Raw genomic sequence first — 22,155 nt, forward strand, 5'->3', positions numbered from 1 at the left:
ACAAGGCAGCGGGGAGCAAGGGAGGTGATGCAGCTTTTGGGTTCACCCTTAATTTTACTGACCCCTGCGCACCTTTGAGCCTCACTCTCCTTATCTCTGACATAGAAATTCATTTGCTCGAAGACGTGACTTCAGCTGCCTTCTGTATTTTGGCTGTATCTCTTCCTGGCTGTGTGGCCTTACACAAGTGACTTAACCTCTCTGTGTGTTAGTCTCTTCATCGTTGTGGTCTCCGTGGCTTGGCACTGTGCCAACGAGGGAAGGTGAGAGAGGAGTAAGGCCAGTGGGGAAAAGGACTGGGGTCTGCTTTTTTTTTTTTTAATAAAGATTTTATTTATTTATGTGACAGAGAGACAGCCAGCGAGAGAACAGAGCAGGGGAGTGGGAGAGGAAGAAGCAGGCTCCCAGCGGAGGAGCCCGATGTGGGACTCGATCCCAGAACGCCTGGATCACGCCCTGAGCAGGAGGCAGACACTTAACGACTGCGCCACCCAGGCGCCCCTGGGGTCTGCTTTAGAAAGGGAAAATCCTTTCCGAGAAACAGGCCATCCAGCAAGACCAGCAGGGTGAGAAGGGTGGGGGAGGAGGGTGCGTGGTGGGGGGGAGTTTCAGGCTGGAGGAACAGCAAATTCGAAGGGGCCCAGGGTGGGCGTCTGAAGAATGCGGGAGGGCCGGGCAGAGGAGGTGGGGAGGAGCCAGGGATGAGCTTGGGTGGACCGGCGGGCCCACCCGGCAGGGCCTCGGGCCTCAAAGGTCGTGGTTAGAGGTTGGAACTTGACTCAAAGCCCAGGGAGAAGCCACTGTTGGGTTTAGGCAGGAAAGGTTCCTGAACCAGTATTTCCAAAAGTCTCTTTGGGCACTGGGCGGAGACGGCCCGGAGGAGGACTGGTGCTGACATTGGCCTTAGTAAGAGTTTCAGGGTTAGGCGGGGCGGGTGCCTTCTAGGAGTGTGGGGGCGCCCTGGGGAGAACAAGCCGAGTGTCAGGTGGTGGGGGCTGGGCGGTGTCATGCTCTCTTCAGCTGCTGGGCCCATGTCTAGCAGGTGGCCCCCTGAGTCTCTGGGGACCTGGCCCGGCGATGGGCCGATGGCCCTGGGTCCCACCCTCCCTGGCTCCGGCTTCCCACTGCTTCCTTCCATCTGGGCAGCTGGTTTGGGCCACCCCCCTGAGCATTTCTGCTCCTGCCCAACTCTGACTCCACTGTTTCTATCCCGAAATGGTGGATAGTAAAACCAGCCCTTCTTAGCACTTAGGTGGGGAGGAGGGAGTCCCTCAGACCCAACACCAGAAACCCAGGTGCCCAGAAGGCCCTGGAAGCTGTTTTTTGTTTTTAATTCTTGAACTTGGGGCCCTGAATCTTCTGGTTAGGAAACTGGGCCCTGGCCAGGCCACAGGGGTGCCCTGTGGGACTCTGGGCCTGCTGCAGGCAAGGGGTGGAAGTGGCCCTTTGACGCAGCCCTGGAGGGTCCCAGGCTGTGGCTGGACCTGGCCACCACTTTCCCTGGCCGCCCTGGACTCTGCTTCCCCAAACTCCAGGGCCCTCCTGCCTCCGGCCTTTGGGGTCAGACCAGGACTACCTAGAGATTTCAAAACCAGAAAGAAACTGGGAGATGGCATCCCTCCCACTCCTACCTTCCCCCCTACCCCCCACTGCAGAGGGGGAAGCTGAGCCCCGAGGAAGGAGACTGCCATTGATTATGTTGTCCATTTGTCTGTCTGTCTTTCTCTGCTTCTTGCCTGCCTCCTGGATCCCCATGCTGGGGCACTAATAGGAACTGAACTCCCTTAAAACTGCCAGAGGGGCGCCTGGGGGGCTCAACTGGTGTCAGACTCTTGATTTCAGCTCAGGTCATGATCTCAGGATTGTGGGATCGAGCCCTGTGTCCAGCCCCACACTCAGTGCCCAGCGCCCAGCACCCAGAGCCTAATCTGCTTGTTCCTCTGCCTCCCCCTCTGCCTCTCTCTCAAAATAGATAAATAGATAAAATCTTAAAAAAAAAAAAAACCTGCCAGAAAAAGATATCTGAGAAGGGCAGTCACTATAGCACTGCAAACATTTAAAATATTTGTCGATAAGACACAGTTTAAATGCTGATGGACTAGCAGCATGGTAGAAAACCACACAGCCTTTAGGAAGGCCAAGGCTGACGGTTCTGAATGGAAAAGAAGCAGGGAGGTGGAGAAGGAGGGAGGTACCCAGCCCTGTGCTCGTGGTTGCACCCACCTGTTACAGACTGACATGGGCAGCTGCGTCTCAGAAGGTGCTAACGGGGGAAGCAGAAAGCGGGGGTTGGGAGTGATGAGGGGGAGACTTGATTTCTTCTCTATACCCTTATGCACTCTTTCTTTTTTCAAGATTTTCTTCCTTTCTTTCTTTCTTTCTTTCTTTCTTTCTTTCTTTCTTTCTTTCTTTCTTTCTTTCTTTCTTTCCCTCTCTCTCTCTCTTTCTTTCTTTCTTTCTTTCTCTCTCTTTCTTTCTTTCTTTCGAGAGTGAGAGAGCTGGGGGAGGGGCAGCGGGAGAGGGAGACAAAGAATCCTCAAGCCGACTCCCCACTGAGCAGGGAGCCTGATGCAGGGCTCTGATCCCAGGACCCTGAGATCACGACCTGAGCCGAAGTCAAGAGTCCGGTGCTCAACCGACTGAGCCCCCCGGGCACCCCCACCCGTCTGCACTCTTGACATTTTTGACCACGTGTCTGGAAACAATTTGCAAGGGCAAATCTAGCCCCAGGCAAGGGACCAGTGCTAGACTCTGACGAACATGTCTCAACGGCTAATTGAGCCTTGAAACCCCGGGATCTCTCTGTCCTCTGCTGAGGAGGCCTGGCCCTCCCTTCCACTCTCCCCGCGGCCTCCCTGGGCCTGACTCAGCCGAAGCAAGTCAGAGAAGCAGGTTGGGGTGCAGCCAGGCGTGTGTGGGGGGACGGATGTGAAAGCAATTGGCGACACAGCCCCTGCCGCTGAGGCTTGAGGAAGGGTGTGCCTGGGAGATGTTGAGCAAGGCAGGGGCCCTGCCAAGGGATGAGGCCCAGTCACCGCACTTGGCTAACCCCGAGCAGGCCCTCTGGGAGGACTTCCTGGGCTGGAATCCTTGGGGAGGTGCAAACAGAAGTTAAGATCCACTGGGGATCAAATCTGGATGGACCCTTGATATTATTACTACTAAAGATAACAACCACACCGGGGACCATTTAATGCACACTTCAGCGGGGCCCCAGCTCCTGGAATCCTCATAACAACGCTCTGAGCGGATTATCTGCATTTCCACGCGCGTCTCAGGAGGGCTGAACAATGACTGTGATTTTCCGCGAGCAGCCCTGGACGCCTTCCCATCGCCTGGTGAGACCGGCTCGCCGTGGCCATGAGCTCCTTGCTCCTTACACACTGGCCCCGCTGCCTTCCTACACTTGGTCCTACTGAAGAGCTGTGTGACTTCGGGCAAGTTAGTCGCCTCTCTGAGTCTCGGTTTCCTCCCGTGTGAATTGGAGACTCTTAGTCCTTGCGTCACATTTTCGTCCAACACAAATAAGTCAATTAGTGTAAAGTACTTTAAAAAAAAAAAGACTTTATTCATTTGACACAGAGAGAGAGAGAGAGAGAGAGCACAAGCAGGGGGAGAGGCAGGCAGAGGGAGAGGGAGAAGCAGGCTCCCCGCTGAGCAGAGAGCCCGATGAGGGGCTCGATCCCAGGACCCCGGGATCATGACCTGAGCCAAAACCAAGAGTCTGATGCTGAACTGACTGCGCCCCCAGGCACCCAAGCGTGGAGTTCTTATAACCACGACAGGCTCCTGGTAAGCCTGTTGGCCGTGGCTGTTGTTACCCCATATCTCATCAAATCTACGGTGTCATCCATTGTAAAAGATGCCACTCAGGGAAAAGAAGAATGCTGCCAGTCGACTATGTCCCAAGTCTCTTTCATCACTAGAACCTTCATCTGATACTTCCCGAAGGAGCTCTTCTCGACTTAGACGGAGATTCTCATCATCTATAATTCTGAGGCACACATAAAAAGGAAAATAGAAGCAAAATAAATTGTTTTACGGCATTTGGAAAACTCCTTCCCACTTAGAGTCGACGGAGGCGTGATGACTGTGTGTTTCGCCACCACCTCCTGCCACGAGCCATGGTGAGTGCTGGAGCGCAGCCCCCCTCAACTCTCCGTAAGACAGCCCTGAAACCAACTGCGGCAGGAGCTGTCTCCAGCCAGCTTCTCCATGGACTTCTGCTCGGGGAGCGTACTGACAAGTCCGGTTCTCTTCCCCGGGGGCTCGCACCCTTTGAGTCCCGGGGTTAAGGGAGTGCTCGCTCAGCTCTTGCCTCTGGGGCTTCCTTCCAAGTTGCTGACGCCCTTTCTGCAGGGTTTGCTGCTTCTCAAGTGTGGGCACGTGCAGGCAATGACGGCTGTGTCAGGACTGCCGCCAGCCAGAAAGCGACTCTACCATGTAACCCGACTTGGGAGATTCAGATGGGAGAAAGTGTCTCGGAATCCATGACACACGAATCATCTCCGAACTTTGCGCTGGGCGTGGGGGAGGGGGCCTTCCAGCCACCACAGAACCCTTGCACATTCTGTTCCTGCTCTCTTCCTTCTTCCCGTCTTTGCCTTCTTCACCCACTCATTCCCCATGTCAGCTTCCTCGTGTAGCCCCCTCTAGGATGCCTTCCCTGACCATCCCAGGGAGTCAGTCCCTTTACTGTCCATGCACATAGTACAGCTGCAATGTTACATTTTGAGCGCGTGTGTGATTTTGGGGGGGCGGCCATCTCCCCGGTGTACTGAGGCCTGTGGGTGCAGGGACTAGCTGGCTTTCACTACATTCCCGTATGGAGCTGTGCCTGGCAAGGCGCCAGTGGATGAAAGAATGAACGGAGGCCCCACAGTGCACCGTGGGGGAACTGGGAGGTCCTCCTGGCCTGTCTACGAGACATGCTGCAGGCCTCTGCACTATGGGGGGAGGTAGGGTGGGGGTGAGGAGGAGACAGGCTGCCGTCTCTGCACTACACAGCTTCCCTCAGAGGCCGGAGTCCAAGTCGCTTCTTGTACGGATGGGAAATTGAGGCCTGTGAGGTCACATGCCCGTGGCCCAGACGTCCTGTCTCAGTCCGATTCTGCAGAGAGAATGGGGGAGGGTGGGGCGGAGGAGGGGGGCTCACTCCTGCCTGGGGTTCAGAGAAGATTTGACACAGGCTTCCCAGGTTGGGAGCGTAGCTTGGGTGAGTTCGAGAAACACCGAGGGGGAAGCGAAGCCTGGCAAAGCGGAAGAGGCAGGTGTGGACACCCAGACTCACCACACTAGGCCCGGAGTCCTTGCAGAGGCCCTGGAAGATGGGAGGCCAAGGTCCCCTCCTCTAGTTTCAAGTTTCCAGAGGGGTAGAGGACTCACCCGCCATGGTCCCCTGTGCCAGGAGAGCTGTGGGCAGGCGTTGCTCCCGGATGGCCCTGACCCCACCTTCCCCTGCTAGCCTCTGTGCCAGCTCCGCGGCTCTGCGGAGATGCTGAGAGGATGTGGGGTGGTGAGGTGGGGGCTGAGGCAGGACTCGGGGGTGCAGAGGCCCGCCTGCTCCCGGAAGAAGGAAGCTGCTCAGGGTGTCTGTGGCTGGGCCCCGGGATCCCCGACCAGGGGAACTTCCTCTTCCTCTCAGGGCAGGTGTAGCTGCCGCAGCGGGACCCACACCCTGGCCCTGTCATGGATGGGGGCAAGGGGCCCAGACTCAAAGACTTCCTGAGTGGGAGCCTGGCCACCTGGGTGAGGGGGCAGGTGGGAGGGGTCTGGGAAAGGGAAGTGAGCAGCAGGGAGGGCCTGGTGCTGCTGGGTTTGGAGGAGGGTCAGGCAGAGCCGGGGTGGGGGGGTTTGGGGGGGTTGGTGCTGAGGGCAGGGGCAGGCACAGATGTGGGGCTGGAGGAGTCTAGACCCAGGGGCCAGGGGCGTTCAGGGAAGAGGTGAGGAGAAGGCTGCGTGGGCTCAGGAGGCAGGTCCGAGGGGCTCGGGGTGGGGGTGGGGGGTCACTCTGCTGGTAGGGGAGATCCTAACCGGCTGGCTGACCTGTCTCCACTGGGCACAGGCGCTGGGACTGGCCGGCCTGGTGGGAGAGGCGGAGGAGCCGGAGGGGGAAGAGGAGGAGGAAGGAGAGGGGCCCCTTTGCCCGGAGAAGAAGTTCCTGCATCTCAGCGATGGGGCCCTTCTCCTCCGGGTGCTGGGCATCATGTAAGAAGCCACCGGCCAGCCTCGGAGTCGGAGAGGTGGCCCCTCCCACCCCAGGCTGCTGGGAGGAGCCTGAAGGCTGGTGGGTGGAGCTCGGTTGGGGGAGGTGGGGCCTTGATTGTCCACCCCCCCCCCCCCCGACCACGTAGCTCCCTGTGCCCACAGAGCTCCTAGTTCTCGAGGGGGACCTCGGGTGGTTGGGGGCCGTGACGGTCCTGCATCCCGGCGGGTGTGGAACCTGAACCACCTGTGGGGCCGGCTGAGGGACTTCTACCAGGTGAGGGGTCGGGAAGCGGAGGCTGAGCCTGGGAGGCCCCCATGGGAAGGCCCCTCTCCTGTGTCCTATGTCCTGTCTCCTCTGCCCCCAGGAGGAGCTGCAGCTGCTGATCCTGTCGCCACCCCCAGACCTCCAGACGTTGGGGTTTGACCCCTTCTCAGGTGCTCTCTCCTACCACCCCTTCCTGCTGCTATCCCCTCGCCCCACCCCTAACTGTCTGTGGCTTGTGCCCTGTAGAGGAGGCCGTGGAGGAGTTGGAAGGCATCCTTCGGCTGCTGCTGGGGGCGTCAGTGCAGGTGAGCAGGGCAGGGCAGGGCAGGGTCCAGCTTCGGAGGAAGACGTGGGGGGCTGCCCATGCCAGCATTTCCGGCCTGTCTCCCTGCAGTGTGAGCACCGGGAACTCTTCATCCGACACATCCAGGGCCTCAGTCTGGAGGTCCAGAGCGAGCTGGCTGCTGCTATCCAGGAGGTACTTGGCAGGTCCACAGCCTGGGACCGGCACTGCCACCTGGGGGCGCCCTGCTCCTCACCTTCCCCGGCTGAACGGCCCTCCCTACTTGCCCAGGTGACCCAGCCTGGGGCAGGTGTGGTGCTGGCGCTGGCTGGGCCCGATCCTGGGGAGCTGGAGCCCCCAGAACTGGAGACGATGTCCCGGAGCCTGCTAGGGACTTTGCTAAGGCTGGCCCGGGAGCGTGATATGGGGGCCCAGGTAGGAGGCATTGTGACCCAGGTGGAGGAATGGGAGGACTGTGGGAACCCAGATATGTGTGTGTGGGGGGGGGAGTGGGGATTGGGGCCCACATTTGTGGGGCTGGGGTTGAGGGTCTTGGACCAGCAGAGCTACAAGAGCCAGAGATGGCTTGTGGTGACTGGGGGGCACGGGATGGGGTACTTCTGGCTTCTGACCCCGGCTTCCCACAGCGGCTGGCTGAACTGCTGCTGGAGAGAGAGCCGGCCCCCTTGTTACCAGAGGCTCCGGCTAGGATTCCCCCAGAGGGCCCCTCACACCACCTGGCCCTGCAGCTGGCTAACAGCAAGGCCCAGCTGCGGCGCCTGAGGCAGGAGCTGTGAGTACCCCGGTCTGGGAAGTGCGCCTGGCGGGAGAGGGGCCGATTAGACATGGATGGAGACGGGTGGGATCAGGCCTGGGGGTTCTGGGTTCCCACACCCCTCCAGCGTCCCTCTTCTCTAGGGAGGAGAAGGCCGAGCTGCTGCTAGACTCCCAGGCGGAGGTTCAGGGCTTGGAGGTCGAAATCCGACGGCTCCGCCAGGAGGTGCGCTCAGATGCTCCCCGCCGCTGTCGCATTCCCTAGCCCTCTCCCCCACGCCTCCTCTGTCCCATCGCCTGCCGCCACCCGGGCTCCTTCCCCTCCCTAATCCCTCTGGCCCGCGGCTGCCGGTCCCCAGCTCCGCACCGTCTGGCTCAGGCCCAGGCGCTGTCGGGACAGGCCAAGCGGTCCGAGCTGTACCGCGAGGAGGTAGAGGCGCTGCGGGAGCGGGCCGGTCGCCTGCCCCGCCTGCAGGAGGAGCTGCGACGCTGTCGCGAGCGGCTACAGGCGGCAGACGCTTGCAAAAGCCAGCTGGAGGTGAGGCGGGAGGCAGGGCCTGGAGGGGGCGGAGCACGGGGCGGGGCCTGGAGGGGGTGCCTGCTGGGGATGGGATGGGCCGGGACGGGGAGCGAATTGGGGCCTGGAGAAGAGAGGGCGAGGTCTAACGGACGAAACAGTCGGGGCTAGGAAAAATGGGTGAGGTGGTGTCTGGGGAAAGGGCCTCTGGAGAATGGGGCAGATGGAGGGGAGAGGTGGGGGCGGTAGGTAAGGGGAGGTCCTGGAGAGGAGGGTGGGGCCGAGTGCAGGGGAGGAACTGTCTGGAGAGAGCCCTTCGCAGTGGAGCCTAGAGGGATGCCACCTTGGGAGGGAGTTCTTGGGGAGAAGGGGCGGGGCTTACATAGGAGGGGGCGGGGCCAGGTGCTGTGGAAGTGGTACCTGGAGAGACCCTGGAGAAGGAGGAGTAGATAGGAGGGAGAGGCGGGGCCTGGAGAGCACCGGGGTGCAGGGGTGCAGGGTCAGATGGGGGAGGGAAGGCAGGGTCTGTGGCCGTGGAGTGCTTGGGGGCCGCATCCCATTAGCGGTGGTCTCTGCTCCCCCACCAGGAGGAACGGGTTCTGTCCGGGACTCTGGAAGCCTCGAAGGCGCTGCTGGAGGAGCAGCTGGAGGCCGCTCAAGAGCGCTGCGCCCGGCTGCATGAGACTCAGCGGGAGAATCTGCTGCTGCGGACCCGTCTGGGCGAGGCCCACGCGGTGAGAGTGCCCGAGCGACCCCCAGTCACTCTATCTGTGACCCCTGGCGACCCTAATGGTTCCCCAGAGTTTTCTAGTGGTCCCTGTGACCCCTGACTCCTTGTTTCCCCTAGTGATCTAGCCCACACTTTGGCCTGGCCAGGGTGGGGAAGGCGTGTCTGACCCTGCCCTTCCCCCAGGAGCTGGACACTCTGCGGCATCATGTGGACCAGCTGGCGGAGGAGAATGTGGCGCTGGAGCTGGAACTTCAGCGGAGCCTGGAGCCGCCCCCGGGCTCTCCAGGGGAGGGTGAGCAGAGCCCCTGTAGGTAGCGGGGCTGGGGATGTGGGGCTGGCTGCCTGTTTTCCTGCAGCTCTGGTGGGGATGGCTTCTGACTTCATTCTCTTCTCAAGGTGTTGGGGGGGGGGCGTGTCCATGGGTGTTGGGGAGGAACCAGGGATCATGGTAAAGGGTAGGGAGGGGTCCTAACCTCCTCTTGCCTTTCCCAGCACCCGTGCCAGGAGCAACCCCCTCACTTCACGATGAAGTGAGAGAGGCAGAGGCTGGGCGGCTGCAGACCCTGGAGAGGGAGAATCAGGAGCTTCGGGCCCTGCTGCAGGGGCTCCGAGGGCAGCCTGAGGCCCAGGTGAGTCCCCTTCCCCAACCATCCTAGCGGGTCCTTTCTTGCTGCCTCCTGGGGGCTTGACCCTTCCTCTTATGTACCCTCAGCACCCCCTGCTGGAGGAGCAGAGCGAGGACTCCTTGGTTCCAGAGCTGGATGCGGCTCCCCAGGCTTGCTTGGCCTCAGCCCTGGGCCCCCAGGGTTTGGCTGGCCAGGTGGGGGATGAAGGCGCCCAGGCCTTGGACCTGGCTCCCCCGGGATCAGACTCGGCCCTTGAGAGATTAGCTGTGCGTCCCCAGTCTTCTGATTCAGACCCACAGGTGATAGAGAGGCCCCTCCAGATGGCTGTCACGGCCCCCCAGACCTCAGACTTGACCCTCCAGGAATCAGGCTGCCCTGTAGCAACACAGGGGTCCCTGGAGAAGGCTGGCTGTGGAGCCCTCCTCCAGACTCCCAGCTCTGTGGTCTCACCTCAAGGTCCAGGGGTGGAAATTCAGGCGGAGCTGTTAGGAGGAGAGATCGGAGAGTCAGGACCCAAAGCCCAGGTGCCGAGACAGGAGGGCCCTGCAAGCAAGCCTGGACCCTCAGAGCTCAGCCTCCACGCACAGCTGGAGGAGCAGGAGACCCCAGGCCAAGGGCTGGACCTACCCCACGGGCAGAGACAGGCCAGAGAACATGAACAGAAGCTGGAGGGGATGGCTGGGGACCCGGCCCAGCAAAATCCACAGCAGAAGTCGGAAGGGGCTCCGGAGGCCCAAACCTGGGAAGGGCCGATCCCAGGGGAGATCCTGGCTGGTGGTGGCCCAGAGCAGGAGGCCCTTAGGGAGGAGGTGGCACAGCTCAGGAGAGAGGCTGAGGCCCTTCGAGCAGAGCTAGAGGCCCAGACCCGGAGGCTGGAGGCCCGAGGCACAGAGGCTGCCCGCCTCTCGGAGGAGCTGGCTCAGGCACGGAAGGCAGAGACCGAGGCCCATGGGGAGGTGGAGGCCCAGGCCCGGGAGCAGGCCCGGCTGCGGGAGGCAGTGGAAGCAGCCGGCCGGGAGCTGGAGGCCGCGTCGCGGGAGCGGGAGGCCCTGGCAGAAGCGCTGGCGGCCACAGGCCGAGAGCGGAGGCAGTGGGAGCGCGAGGGGCCCCGACTGAGGGCCCGGGCTGAGACAGCGGAGGAGCGGCTGCAAGAGCTGGAGAGCGAGGGCCGCCAGCGCCTGCAGGAGGCTGAGACGGAGAGGCAGGCCCTCAGGGAGGTATGTCGGGGCTCGCAGCCCGGGGTAGGAAATGGGGTTCTGGGTCAGTTGCTGGGGTTTGGGTTATTAATTCTATCAGTGGCCCCAAAGTGCTCAGCACCTAACTGGGGCTGGAGAGAAAAAGGTGAAGGCCACCCCTGCCTCCCAATTTACGTGGCCGGGGACACAGGACAGATGTCCCCTACCTCTGGTGGGGTGGGCTATAGGAGGGGATAAGAGTATGGATATGCAACAGACTGCCTGGGCGCCAATCCTGGCTCTCTGACTGTGGCGACTGACTCACCTCCACCCTATTCCTTCCTCCCTAAAATGGGGGTGCTCTTCATAGTTGTCCCAGTGGGTCTTTTGGAAGACCAAGGGAGATACTGTAACGAGCCTTGTTTATGCGGCAAAGACTCAAGACATGTTGATTACTTTTTAAAAAATGTTTATTTATTTATCTTTATTTTTTTAGGGAGAGGGAGAGGGGTACGGGGAGAGGGAGAGAGTGAATCTCAAGCAGACTCCATGCCCAGAGTGGACCCCAACGCGGGGCTCCATCTCACGACCCTGAGATCGTGACCTGAGCCGAAATCAAGAGTTGGATGCTTAACTGACTGAGCCCCCCAGGCGCCCCCCAGACATGCTGATTATTATTAATATTATTATTTTTAAGATTTAAAAATTTATTTTAGAGAGAAAAGGAGAGAGAGCAGGGGGAGGGGCTGAGGGAGAGGGAGACAAGTAGACTCCCTGCTGAGCAGAGACCCCCCCCCCGCCCCCGACGTGGGGCTCGATCCAAGGACCCCAAGATTATGACCTGGGCTGAGTCAGACACTCAACCAGCTGAGCCACTCAGGTGCCCTAAGACATGTTGCAAAGGGTGTGGGAGGCCATGGGACAGGGATCTGGTGCCAGGGTGGGGGCAAGGAGGGTTTGGAGAGGGTGCTGAGGGGTGGTCAGATTCCACTAGGTGGGAAGGCCATTTCATTCAGAAGGAACGGCATGTGCAGAGACCTGAAGGCATTAACGATGCTTAGGGGCATGGCAGGTGCGGGGACAGGGCCAGAGAGACGTGTGGGCCAGCCCTGCTGGTGGCAGTACTCCATCCCAAGGCAGGGAAAGCCACCCGAGCGTGTGGGCAAACCTATGTGAGGCTGGGTTTGAGGAGGGTCCCCTTGGTGTGCAGGGGAGCCTGTGGCCATCAGGAGACAGGTGAGGCCACCTGGGGCTGGGACGGGGGATGGAGGAGAGAGACGTGGAAACCCCTTCATTCCTGTGCTTATCTGTACCAGGCAGCCAGTACGCCGGTGGTGGTGGAGGCTTTCAGGGTCTGGGGTGGAGACGGGACTGTGCGGGGAGCTGTGGGAGTCCAGGAAGCATAGTGGACTCAGGCTGGGTAATGTCAGGGAAGGCTTCCCGGAGGAGGAGAGGGAACGGCAGTGGGCCAGGACGAGGCACAGGTGCTACTGTGTGTGTGTGGGGTGAGGTGGGAAGTGGAGGGAGGCTAGGCGGGGAATTCAGTAGCAGGTTCCGACTGGGCCGGGCCTCATCTTCCTTTCAAGCTGAGGAAGGAGTTGTGGTGGTCTTGGGAAGGAAATGACCTCAGTGACCTTTACGGAAGAGCAATGACCTTTAAACCCAGCGGGGCGTGGACTGGGAGCACAGTCGTCAGGTACTCACGTTGGAGGAGGCTAGGAGGCAGTGGGAAGGATGTTCAGGCCTGGGGGCTCGTGCTGCTGGGGGAGGGTGTGCTGCAGACGACAGACGAGGAATCGAATCTTCCAGCTGAGCAGTTTCCAGTCTCATCCCTACTGTCCCGACGAGAACACTGAGATTCAGAGAGGAGGAGTAACTTGCTGAGAGGCCCCTCGGGCGGAGAGGAGTGGGAACACAGTGTCGGGTTGACCCGGGGTTAGGCATCGGGCAGGGCGGGCCTGGGGAGTGGGAGAATGAGGGTGTGTGGGGGGAAGGTAAGGCCGAGAGGCCATCTCTGGGGTTCACTCTGAGGATGTGACTGAGATGCTGTCAGGCAGGCCTGGCTTCTAGCCCAGATCCCTTGCTTACGGGCTGTGCGGTTAGGGGCGAGTTCCTTCACCTGTGTCGTCTCCTGGAAAACTGGAATAGGAATGACCTGCCTTTCAGGGTCCTGTAAGACGGTGACTGTAGAGAGCTGGGGGCGGCCGGGGATGGCAAAGCCAGCAGGTGCGCCTGGCGGGTGAGGGTAGAGGGAGGTGCGGGTGAGGGTTGGGTGTGCTCTGAGGACTGAGCAGGTGGAAGAGCCTGAGGACAAAGGGGAATTTTGTGAGATTTCCTGGGCAGAGAAGTTCCTGGTGATGACGGGGTGTGGTGTAGGAGGACGTGGCTAGCCTGGGGAAGTCAGGGAACCCAGGCCAGGTGGCTTGTCCCTGTGGGCTGGGTGGAGGGCAGGAGGTGCAGTGGGGGCGGGGCACGGCACTGAGGGCCGTGGCCAGGGCCTGGAGGGGGCCAGTTCAGGGGTCTGGCCGGAGGTTCAAGTCCCTTCATCTGTACCACTGTTCTTCCTACCCTTAGCCCTTGGGCTGTCATGGAGGCGGGCCAATGAGCAGCACGGCCTCATGGGACTTGTAGTTTTTCAGTGAGAGGCAGTGGCCAAAGGGGGTCCAGAAGTACAGTGTACAGTGGCCCCCCGGGGAGACTCGGTGGGGTTGTAAAGTTGGGAAGATTAGAGCAGAGGCCGTAGACTTGGTGACCAGAGAAAGCCTTTGGCAGGCAGCTGCCCCGAGTCGGCCCTTCCTTGCGGTTTCATCTTGCCAGGTCCCCCGCACTTCAGAATGGTTTGGCCTGTCTCCTTCTGTGGCCCACTCTGCCCCCTTCTGCAATGGTGTGGCCCAACCGCCACAGGATGCCTGGCCTGGCTGGGCCTGGCCCCCCCCGCAGCATCTCTCCCCACCCCCCAGCCCCCACTGTGGTTGGGCCTGACAGTCACCAAGTTCCTGTCCTCTGTCCCCATCCCCCTGTGGCTGAGGGCGCTCTTCAGATCTGCCTCTTCCAAGCCCTTCTTTCCCTCATGTGGCCAGCATGGCCTCAGCACGTAGGGCACGTCTAGCTGCCACTGGGCACACGAGAAACCGTGGGCTCAGAGAGGTAAAGACACTTGCCTGGCAAGTGTCTCTGACTCCTGGGCCAGGGGCCTCCCTCCCCCACTGCCAGGCTTACGATCCCAGCTCTTTCGTTGTCACTCTGGAAGGCGGCCAGGCTTTGCTCCCATTTTACAGATGGGGGAGTAGAAACCCAAAGGGTTAAAGGTCTTTGCCCAGGGTGGGGCACCTGGCTCGATCCATCAGTAGAGCCCATGACTCTTGATCTCTGGGTCGTGAGAATCTACTTAAAAAAAAAAAAAAAGATATTTGCGCAGGGTGACAGAGAAAGGACAGAAGGTATCTGCCCCCCCCCCCCCCAGGAGGGTGCTCTTCCCTCCTGGCTCTGAGCCTCTGTGCCTGCCCTCAGGAGCTCGAGAAGGCCGTGGTGCGGGGCCGGGAGCTGGGGGCGCGGCTAGAGCACCTGCAGCGGGAGCTGAAGCAGGCCGCCACAGAACGCCAGGAATTTCTGCGGGAGCAAGAGTTCCAGCACCAGAGGTGGGGGTGTCGCCCCAGGGTTGGGGGGGGCAGCCAGGGCTTGGGGAGGTGTCGGTGCCACGGCTTCTCCTGGCAGGTACCAGGGCCTGGAGCAGCGGCTGGAAGCCGAGCTGCAGGCAGCGGCCACCAGCAAGGAGGAGGCCCTGAGGGAACTCAAGACCAGGGCTCTGCAGCTGGAAGAGGAGCTGGTCCAGGTAAGCCTGCGGCCCCGGGTGCTGGGAGCCTCGTCTCACCTCGCCCTCCATGCTGCCTGCCGACAGACAGACAGACAGACGGACATCCGGGGCTGCCAGCACTCCTGTCCCTCCAGCCCTGCACTGGGCCTGCCCCTTGATTTTTGCCCAGTCACTTGCCTTGTGCCGCATTTGGGGGCCTATTGGGGAGTGCCCTGTGCTGGGGCTCAGGTGGACTCTGCCCAGGCCCTGTCGTCTCCTGGGGGCCCTTGTTTCCCTCATTCCTCCAATGGACAGGCCCCTGCGGCTCTGCTCTGAGGTGACGACGGTGTTTCTCCGGCCTCACCGCTTCCGAGTGAGCTCGCTTACTGTCCTTGTTCTTGGCCGGCCACTGTTTCTGGGGCTCCCGGCCCCAGGCTCAGCTCTGGGGTGTGCTGGGGCCCAAGACCAGGCAGGGACACAGGCCACCAGAACCCGGGGTGTCAGGGGACAGCAGGCACCCAGCAGAGCCCCTAGCGGGCACACGGGGACACGTAGGCTTGGTTGGGAGAGGGGGAAGTGGTGTTGAAGCTGGGCCAGAGGAGGAGCAGGGTGGAGAGAGCGGCGGCAGAGCTGAGCGTGGAGCAGGGCAGACGGAGAGTGACAGAGGGACAGAGGGACAGAGGGACATGTGGGAGCCAGGAGCGCAGGGGTGGGGGAGCCCGTGGCAGAGGGATGGGGCTGGTGTTAAGTGCTGCCCGAGGGGTGAGGGTCCCCTGGGTTGGGTCCCCGCACCACCCTCAGGCCTCCTCCATGCCCCCACGTGACCCCCCGGGGCCTCTCCTTGCAGCTGCGCCAGGGCCCTGAGGGGCTGGGGTCGGAGGGGCACCTGGAGCCGAGGACTCCGGGGGCCCAGAGTGGGCGGCTCATCGAGGTGGAGCGCAGTGTGAGTGTCCCCCGAGGCGGGCCCGGGGAGGGGGTAGCCCCAGTGGCCTGGCCCCTGCTAACCCCCCTCGCTTCTGGGCAGAATGCGACGCTGGTGGCCGAGAAGGTGGCTCTGCAGGGACAGCTGCAGCACCTGGAGGGGCAGCTGGGGAGCCTGCAGGGGCGCGCCCAGGAGCTCCTGCTGCAGAGTCAGCGCGCGCAGGAGTTCAGCAGCCGCCTGCAGGTGGGTGCCGGCCTGGGGCTCCGTGCCCGCCCGGTCTCCTGCCCCCTGTCTGTGGCCGCCCGTCCTGTTCTCTGCCCTAGCTCCCAGCCGGCCGCCCTACCCGTTCCCTAGTCCCCGACCTCCGAATGCCCCGTTCTGCACCTCTCTTCCTGCTCCTGCTCACTTCTACTTGCATCTTCCCCCTTGAGCCTTCCCCCTTCCCCTCACCTCTGTGCCGGTTTGCCCAGCTCCATCTCTCTCAACACGCAGTCCGTAGTCCCTCCCACTTTCCCTGCCGCTACCCCAGCCCAGTCTGTCCCACCCCTGCCTTGTGCCTCTTGCCCTCCCTTCCACAGCCTGGCACCAGCACCTGTCTCCATGATACCCCTCCCCTCTCCTTGCTCACTAACCCCCGCCTCTACTTTCTGCTCCCTGCGCCCCCCCGCTCCAGCGCTCGGCCTCCTCCGTAGTTCTCTCTCATATCCTCTGCCCTGCCCCTTGCCTTTTGCCCCCTGTCCCTTCCCCCTTTCGGAACTGGGATTGCACCCCCTTCTCTGTCTAGGCTGAGAAGTCTGTACTGGAGATGCAGGGCCAGGAGCTGCATAAGAAGCTGGGGCTGCTGGAGGAGGAGGTGCGGGTGGCACGCCAGTCCCAGGAGGAGACCCGGGGGCAGCAGCAGGCTCTGCTGCGGGATCATGAGGCCCTGGCCCAACTGCAGCGGCGACAGGAGGCCGAGCTGGAGGGACTGCTGGTGCGGCACCGTGACCTCAAGGCTAACATGCGGGCGCTGGAGCTGGCTCACCGGGAGCTGCAGGGCCGGTGAGCCTCCCCCAGACTCCCGGCTTCTCTCCCCAGCACCCCCTGCCTGTGTGGAGCAGACTCCCTCCGTGGGTCTGATGCCCCCTGCAGCCCCCAGAAGCACCACCACGCCATACAGCGTGCTGTGTGGCTGGGCTCGGGGTGAGCCCACTCGAGGCTCTCTCATCATGGGGAGTGATGGGCACTTTGCCTGGCATTCTGCTCCCTGGCTTTGTTTGGGGGCCGGTGCCTAGGAGAGGGCAGACCCCTAGGTCCAGATAGGCCAGCCGCCTGCTTGCCCCGGCCCCAGGTCTCTGCAGCCCTCTCAGTCCCTGTGCATCCCAGGCACGAGCAGCTGCAGGCCCAGAGGGCCAGCGTGGAGGCGCAGGAGATGGCCTTGCTGGCAGAGCGAGAACGCCTGATGCAGGACGGGCATCGGCAGCGCGGCCTGGAGGAGGAGCTGCGGAGGCTGCAGAGCGAGCATGACAGGTACCAGCCCTGGCACAGCCCCGCCCCTCTCGGGCCAGGTCTCAGTGTTCCCGTCTGCAAAGTGGGTTGGTGGTGAGTTAGTCACCGTCCCTGTGGGGTCCCGCTTTACCCCCTCTCCCTCAGCGTGGCTCTTCTGGCCCCTGTGGGGGGCCTGGGAAGGGGTGGAGTGCCCTTGGAGAGCATCTTTTCTGGACTCTGCAGGGCTCAGAAGCTGCTGGCAGAGGTGTCTCGGGAGCGGGGCGAGCTGCAGGGTGAACGTGGGGAGCTGCGGGGCCGGCTGGCGCGGCTGGAGCTGGAGCGGGCCCAGCTGGAAGTGCAGAGCCAGCGACTGCGTGAGTCCAACCAGCAGCTGGACCTGAGTGCCTGCCGGCTGACCACGCAGTGCGAGGTGTGGTGAGGGATGGGTGGTGGGCGGCTGGGGGCTGGAGAGTGGGGGGGGCTGGCTGGGGGGCAGGGAGAAGGTGGAGGGGGTGGAAGGTAGCCACCCGAGCCCCATTAAATCCCGCACTTGCCCTGCCGCCCGCCCCTGCCCCCCCCCCCCCCAGCTGTTGACAGAGCTTCGGAGCGCCCAGGAAGAGGAGAACCGGCAGCTGCTGGCGGAGGTGCAGGCTCTGAGCCGGGAGAACCGGGAGCTTCTGGAGCGCAGCCTGGAGAGCCGGGACCACCTGCACCGCGAGCAGCGCGAGTACCTGTGAGCAGCTGTGGGAGGGCCCAGCTCGGCTGCGGGGAGCTGCAGCGGGTCCCGGAGACCCCTTTGGCTGCTCATGGGGAGATGCCCGGGAGGTCCTGGGAAGAGGGCCGGGGCTGACCACTGGGGGCTCAGGACAACAGCAGTTCATCAACACCGGAGCACCGGCTGGCAGGGGTGTGGCCGAGTGTCCCCCGAGCCTCGCTCCTGCCTGGCCTCATGCCCGCCTCCTCCTTCTCCATGCTCGCAGGGACCAGCTCAATGCGTTGCGCCGTGAGAAGCAGAAGCTGGTGGAGAAAATCATGGACCAGTACCGAGTGCTGGAGCCTGGGCCCCTGCCCCGGACCAAGTGAGGGTCCCCTCCACCCCCCGGAGCCGGAGTCCTCCCAATCTCTGCCCCTGCCCTGCCCTCTCCAGGCCCTGATGAGGGTTCGCCTGGTCTTTGCCATCCCCAACATGGCCCTCTTGTCCCTCTTTCCTCTCTGGGCTTACCCCTTCTTGTGCCCTCTTGCCCCCAGGAAGGGCAGCTGGTTGGCAGACAAGGTGAAGAGGCTGATGCGGCCCCGGCGGGAGGGGGGCCCCCATGGGGGGCCACGCCTGGGGGCCGATGGGGCTGGCAGCACCGAGAGCCTGGGGGGCCCCCCAGAGACGGAGCTCTCCGAGGGCAGGGAGGCAGATGGGACAGGTGGGTCTGGGGGCTGGGTGACCAGGCTGGTCCCTACCCCGTGTCTCCTATCCCCACCCTGGTGCTTGCCAGCGCCTCTGGTCTCTCCCTTCATCTTGTGTACCCCTGCTGGCCTTCCCTGCCACGTCCCCCTCAGCTGGCACCTCCCTCCCGCCGGCGCTGCCACCCACCCAGTCCTACCCATCCACAGCGGCGTCTAGGACCTCAGAGCAGCAGGGGACTTTAGTGAGAGCTCATTTATCCCAGTCAGCAGTTGAGGAAGCCGAGGCCCAGGGAGGGGACGTGCCTTGCCCAAGGTCACCCAGTGAGTTAGTGTCAGAGTCAGCACAGGCCAGCCTCCTGTCACCACCCTCCATCACTCAGACCTTACCCCTGCCTCTGCAGCCTTCTCTCCCTGCTCTGTGGCTTCACCCCGCCGGCCCCTCCACTCTGCCCAGCCCCTTCCTGCATTGCTCCACACCCTCCCTGCCTGTGCCTCTTGCAGGGTCCCCTTCCCCGGCACCCATGCGCCGGGCCCAGAGCTCCCTCTGCCTGCGGGATGAGACCCTGGCAGCGGGGCAGCGGCGGAAACTCAGCTCACGATTCCCTGTGGGGCGAAGCTCTGAGTCCTTCAGCCCCGGGGACACCCCCAGGCAGCGATTCCGACAGCGCAGGCCGGGCCCCCTGGGCGCACCCACCTCCCATGGCAAAGGTCAGAGACGAGGGTCCCTGCTCTCATTTGCTCCCCAGCTCCCTTGGACCCACCAACCCCTTGGCCTTCCCTCCTGGTCCCTTGGGTCTCCCCACAAGCCCTGCCCACCTCTGCTCTGGTCCCCATGGCCCATTGGCTGCCTTGTGCACCCCCAGGGCCTGGCGTGGGATGGGATGGCTCCATCGAGACCCTGTCGGAACACAAAGCAGATGCTAACGGAGAGGGTGAGTGGGGGTGTTTGGCCTGCCTGGGGCCCCTGGTTCATCCATTCACCTACTTGACAATGAGCCTTTACTGAGTGCCAGCTGATGTGCTAGGGATATGGCAGGGGATACAGCTGGAGATACAGCAGGGAACATTCTGGTACAGGAGGGAGATAGTAAACAGTGTGCATGAAAATAATAATTATCTACAGTGGTCCTGTCCAGTAGAACTATGATGTGAGCTCCATGTGTAATTTAAAATTTTCTAGTAGCCTCATCAGAAAAGTAAAAGAGACAGGTAAAATTAATTAAATTAATTAATTAATTTTTAAAAAAGATTTTATTTATTTATTTGACAAAGAGAGAGACAGCCAGTGAGAGAGGGAACACAAGCAGAGGGAGTGGGAGAGGAAGAAGCAGGCTCCCAGCAGAGGAGCCTGATGTGGGGCTCGATCCCATAACGCCGGGATCATGCCCTGAGCCAAAGGCAGACGCTTAACGACTGTGCCACCCAGGCGCCCCAAATTTAATTTATTTTTTAAGATTTTATTTATTTATTGGAGAGAGAGAGACAGAGATAGCGAGAAGAGAGCAGGAGCAGGGAGGAGAGGGAGAAGCAGGCTCCCCGCTGAGCAAGGAGCCCAACATGGGGCTCGATCCCAGGACCCTGGGATCATGGACCTGAGCCAAAGGCGATGCTTAACTGACTGAGCCACCCAGGTGTCCCCCCCCCCTTTTTTTTTAAGATTTTATTTATTCAGGTAAAATTAATTTTAAGAACATTTTCTATTTATCCCATTATACCTGAACTGTTAACCATTTCAACATGTAGTCAGTGTGGAAAGTCATTAATGAGATATTTTAATTAACCAATTAATTAATTTTTATTAATGAGATAGCTTATATTATTTTTTCCTGCTACGTCCTTGAGTCCAGTGGCTGTTTTACACTCCAGCACATGCAAGTTCAGATGGGCCGCATCTCAGGTGCTCGGTCCTGCACGGGGCAGCTCAGCCCCAGAATGTTAGGAGATGGCAGTGCTCTGGGAAAGACGGAGCGCAGGGGAAGGAGATCAGGAGTGCTGGGTGGGGCGGGTTGCGTTTTGACTACGGTGCTCAGGGTAGTTCTCAGAGAGGAGGTGGAGTGGGAGGAAAGGCTTGGAGGTGAGAATTTTTCCTATCAACATACCTGGGGACGAGCATTCCAGGCAGAGGGAACAGCCAAAGCAAAGGCCTGGCAAGTTCAAGGACGGGCAAGGTGGCCAGTGCAGCTGGAGTGCGGAGGGGGGAGCCGAGGGGAGCTGCAAGGGGCAGTGGGGGGGTAGAAGGTTGGGGGCCCTGGGAGCCGCCTCGAATGCTGGGAGCTCCTGAGGGAGCGGGCCTGAGCTGAGCCTTCCCCTTCAGGCCTCGAGGTGCAGGAGCCGGAGAAACGCCCTCTCACCCCTTCCCTCAGCCAGTGACACCATGTGGACAGGGGGCTTGGGAGTGCGGTCCTTTCACCACCGGAGTCCCAGTGGGGGCCTCCGGCAGCCTAAAAATTCGAGGATCCAGGCCACCTGGAGCCAGTCCTTGGGCAAGGAGGCCTGGGCTCCCAGCTCCTCCGAGGCCTACCCTGGGGGCCTGAGATGGAGCCGGGATAAGCCCGTGGACAGAGGGGACGGCTGGTCCCCAGGAGCAGCTCCTCGCCAGGGCACTGGCTCTGCCTTGCGGCCTTCCCTGCGGAGGCCATCTCTGGGTGACCCCCCAGCTGAAGGAGACGGGCAGAGGTGGGCAAGAGAGCCCGCTGCCTGGTCTGGGCGGGGAGCCAAGGACCATTCACCGGGGAAGGTGACCTGGGCCCATCTCTGAGCTGTATCTGGGATGTGAGGGACATGAGAATAAAGCTGGGTTACGACCATGTGAATTTGTGCTCTGTGTCGACTGGCAGTGTCCAGGAGTCCCAAGGCACCCACGATGCACACAGCCGAAGTCTGCGTGGGCTGGGGTCCATGCCCATTGGCTTCCTTGCCCCTGCCTAGGGCGGCAAAGGGCTTCCTTCAAGGGACAGGCCAGTCGGGCTCTCTTGGATGTCCCAGTGGGGTGGGGAGGTGGGGTTCTGGGTAGCCCAAGTCTGGGCTCTGCCTTTGCTTCGAAGGTGGGGTCTGGGCTCCAGTGAGACCTTAGGTGCTCTCCCCCCTCCCTTTTCTCTCCTTTTACTTCTTCCTGCCTCCTCATCCTCTTTCCCCACCCCTCTAGGGTTGAGCTCCTCCCCTTTGGGTTCTCAACCCAGTGGGATGTCACCTAGTGTCACGGGGTTTCCTGGAGGGACGCAAGAGGTGGGAAGGACCCTGGTCTCTGATCAGCCCTTCCAGAATGACGCCCAGGAAAGGGGCAATTAGGCTAGGTGGCAGGATGTGAGTCAAGGCACCTGGGGCCATCCAGGGTAGGGTGGGGCTGTCAGGGCTGAGGCGAGGCAGCCTGAATCTGGGGGTGGCCAGAGCTGGGAGGGGTGGCTAGGCCAGCCTCCCCATGGTGACGGGCAGCAGCCTGACTCTTGGGGTTTCCACAGCCCCCCTTGGGGATAACTGACAGGCTCTGACCTCCTCTCAGCCCAAGCGTCAGAGTCTGGTGAGGTGGAAGTGGCCCCCCGGCCTCCAGCCGGGCTGAGGAGCTGAAAGCCGTCTTCCCATAGGCCTCAGCCTGGGGGCTTCAATGGCCACCCTACTCTGTTGGTGGCTCCTGTCAGTTGTCATGGAGGCTCTGGAAGACAGGCTAGTGGGGGGTCCTGGGCTGGACTGTGAGAGGAGGCCCCCTGTGTGGCTCTGAGGTTACTTTTTTGAGGTTACTTTGGGCTCTGTGCTGGCATCGTGCTGGGTTTGGGGATGACAGGGGACAGACCCATGTGAGCGGCACGTGGCACTGGTTGGGCTGCGAAGGGTGGCTGGGGGCTGAGGTGCTGTCACAGGTCCACTCCAAAGAGATGTGGTCAGGAAATCAGCCACCCCTCCCGGTCACAGGGCCTGGCCTGCCTCCACTTCCTTCTCAGCGCCCCCTGCAGGCGCTCCCTGGGCAGTAGCCGCCCAGAGACAGGGTCCTGGGGTGCCTGAGC

At 61.6% G+C, this 22,155-nt stretch overlaps 1 protein-coding gene across 1 annotated transcript; it reads left to right on the forward strand.

Annotated features, from left to right (window-relative positions):
• The first annotated feature begins 5,625 nt into the window (after positions 1-5,625).
• CCDC88B (coiled-coil domain containing 88B) lies at positions 5,626-21,016 on the forward strand. The gene is made up of 27 exons (XM_026483351.4): positions 5,626-5,748; positions 6,065-6,207; positions 6,370-6,481; positions 6,573-6,642; positions 6,719-6,777; positions 6,867-6,950; positions 7,047-7,190; positions 7,403-7,548; positions 7,674-7,755; positions 7,909-8,067; positions 8,634-8,780; positions 8,960-9,068; positions 9,269-9,405; positions 9,489-10,619; positions 14,088-14,215; positions 14,292-14,409; positions 15,218-15,313; positions 15,395-15,535; positions 16,077-16,333; positions 16,658-16,801; positions 17,003-17,189; positions 17,347-17,492; positions 17,740-17,838; positions 18,008-18,174; positions 18,659-18,865; positions 19,021-19,089; positions 20,472-21,016. The coding sequence occupies exons 1-27, from the start codon at positions 5,689-5,691 to the stop codon at positions 20,525-20,527; spliced, it is 4,398 nt and encodes a 1,465-aa protein (XP_026339136.2). The 5' UTR covers positions 5,626-5,688; the 3' UTR covers positions 20,528-21,016.
• Positions 21,017-22,155: the final 1,139 nt, after the last annotated feature.

The sequence above is a fragment of the Ursus arctos genome, unplaced genomic scaffold (assembly GCF_023065955.2).
Source record: "Ursus arctos isolate Adak ecotype North America unplaced genomic scaffold, UrsArc2.0 scaffold_23, whole genome shotgun sequence".
Lineage (NCBI taxonomy): Eukaryota > Metazoa > Chordata > Mammalia > Carnivora > Ursidae > Ursus > Ursus arctos.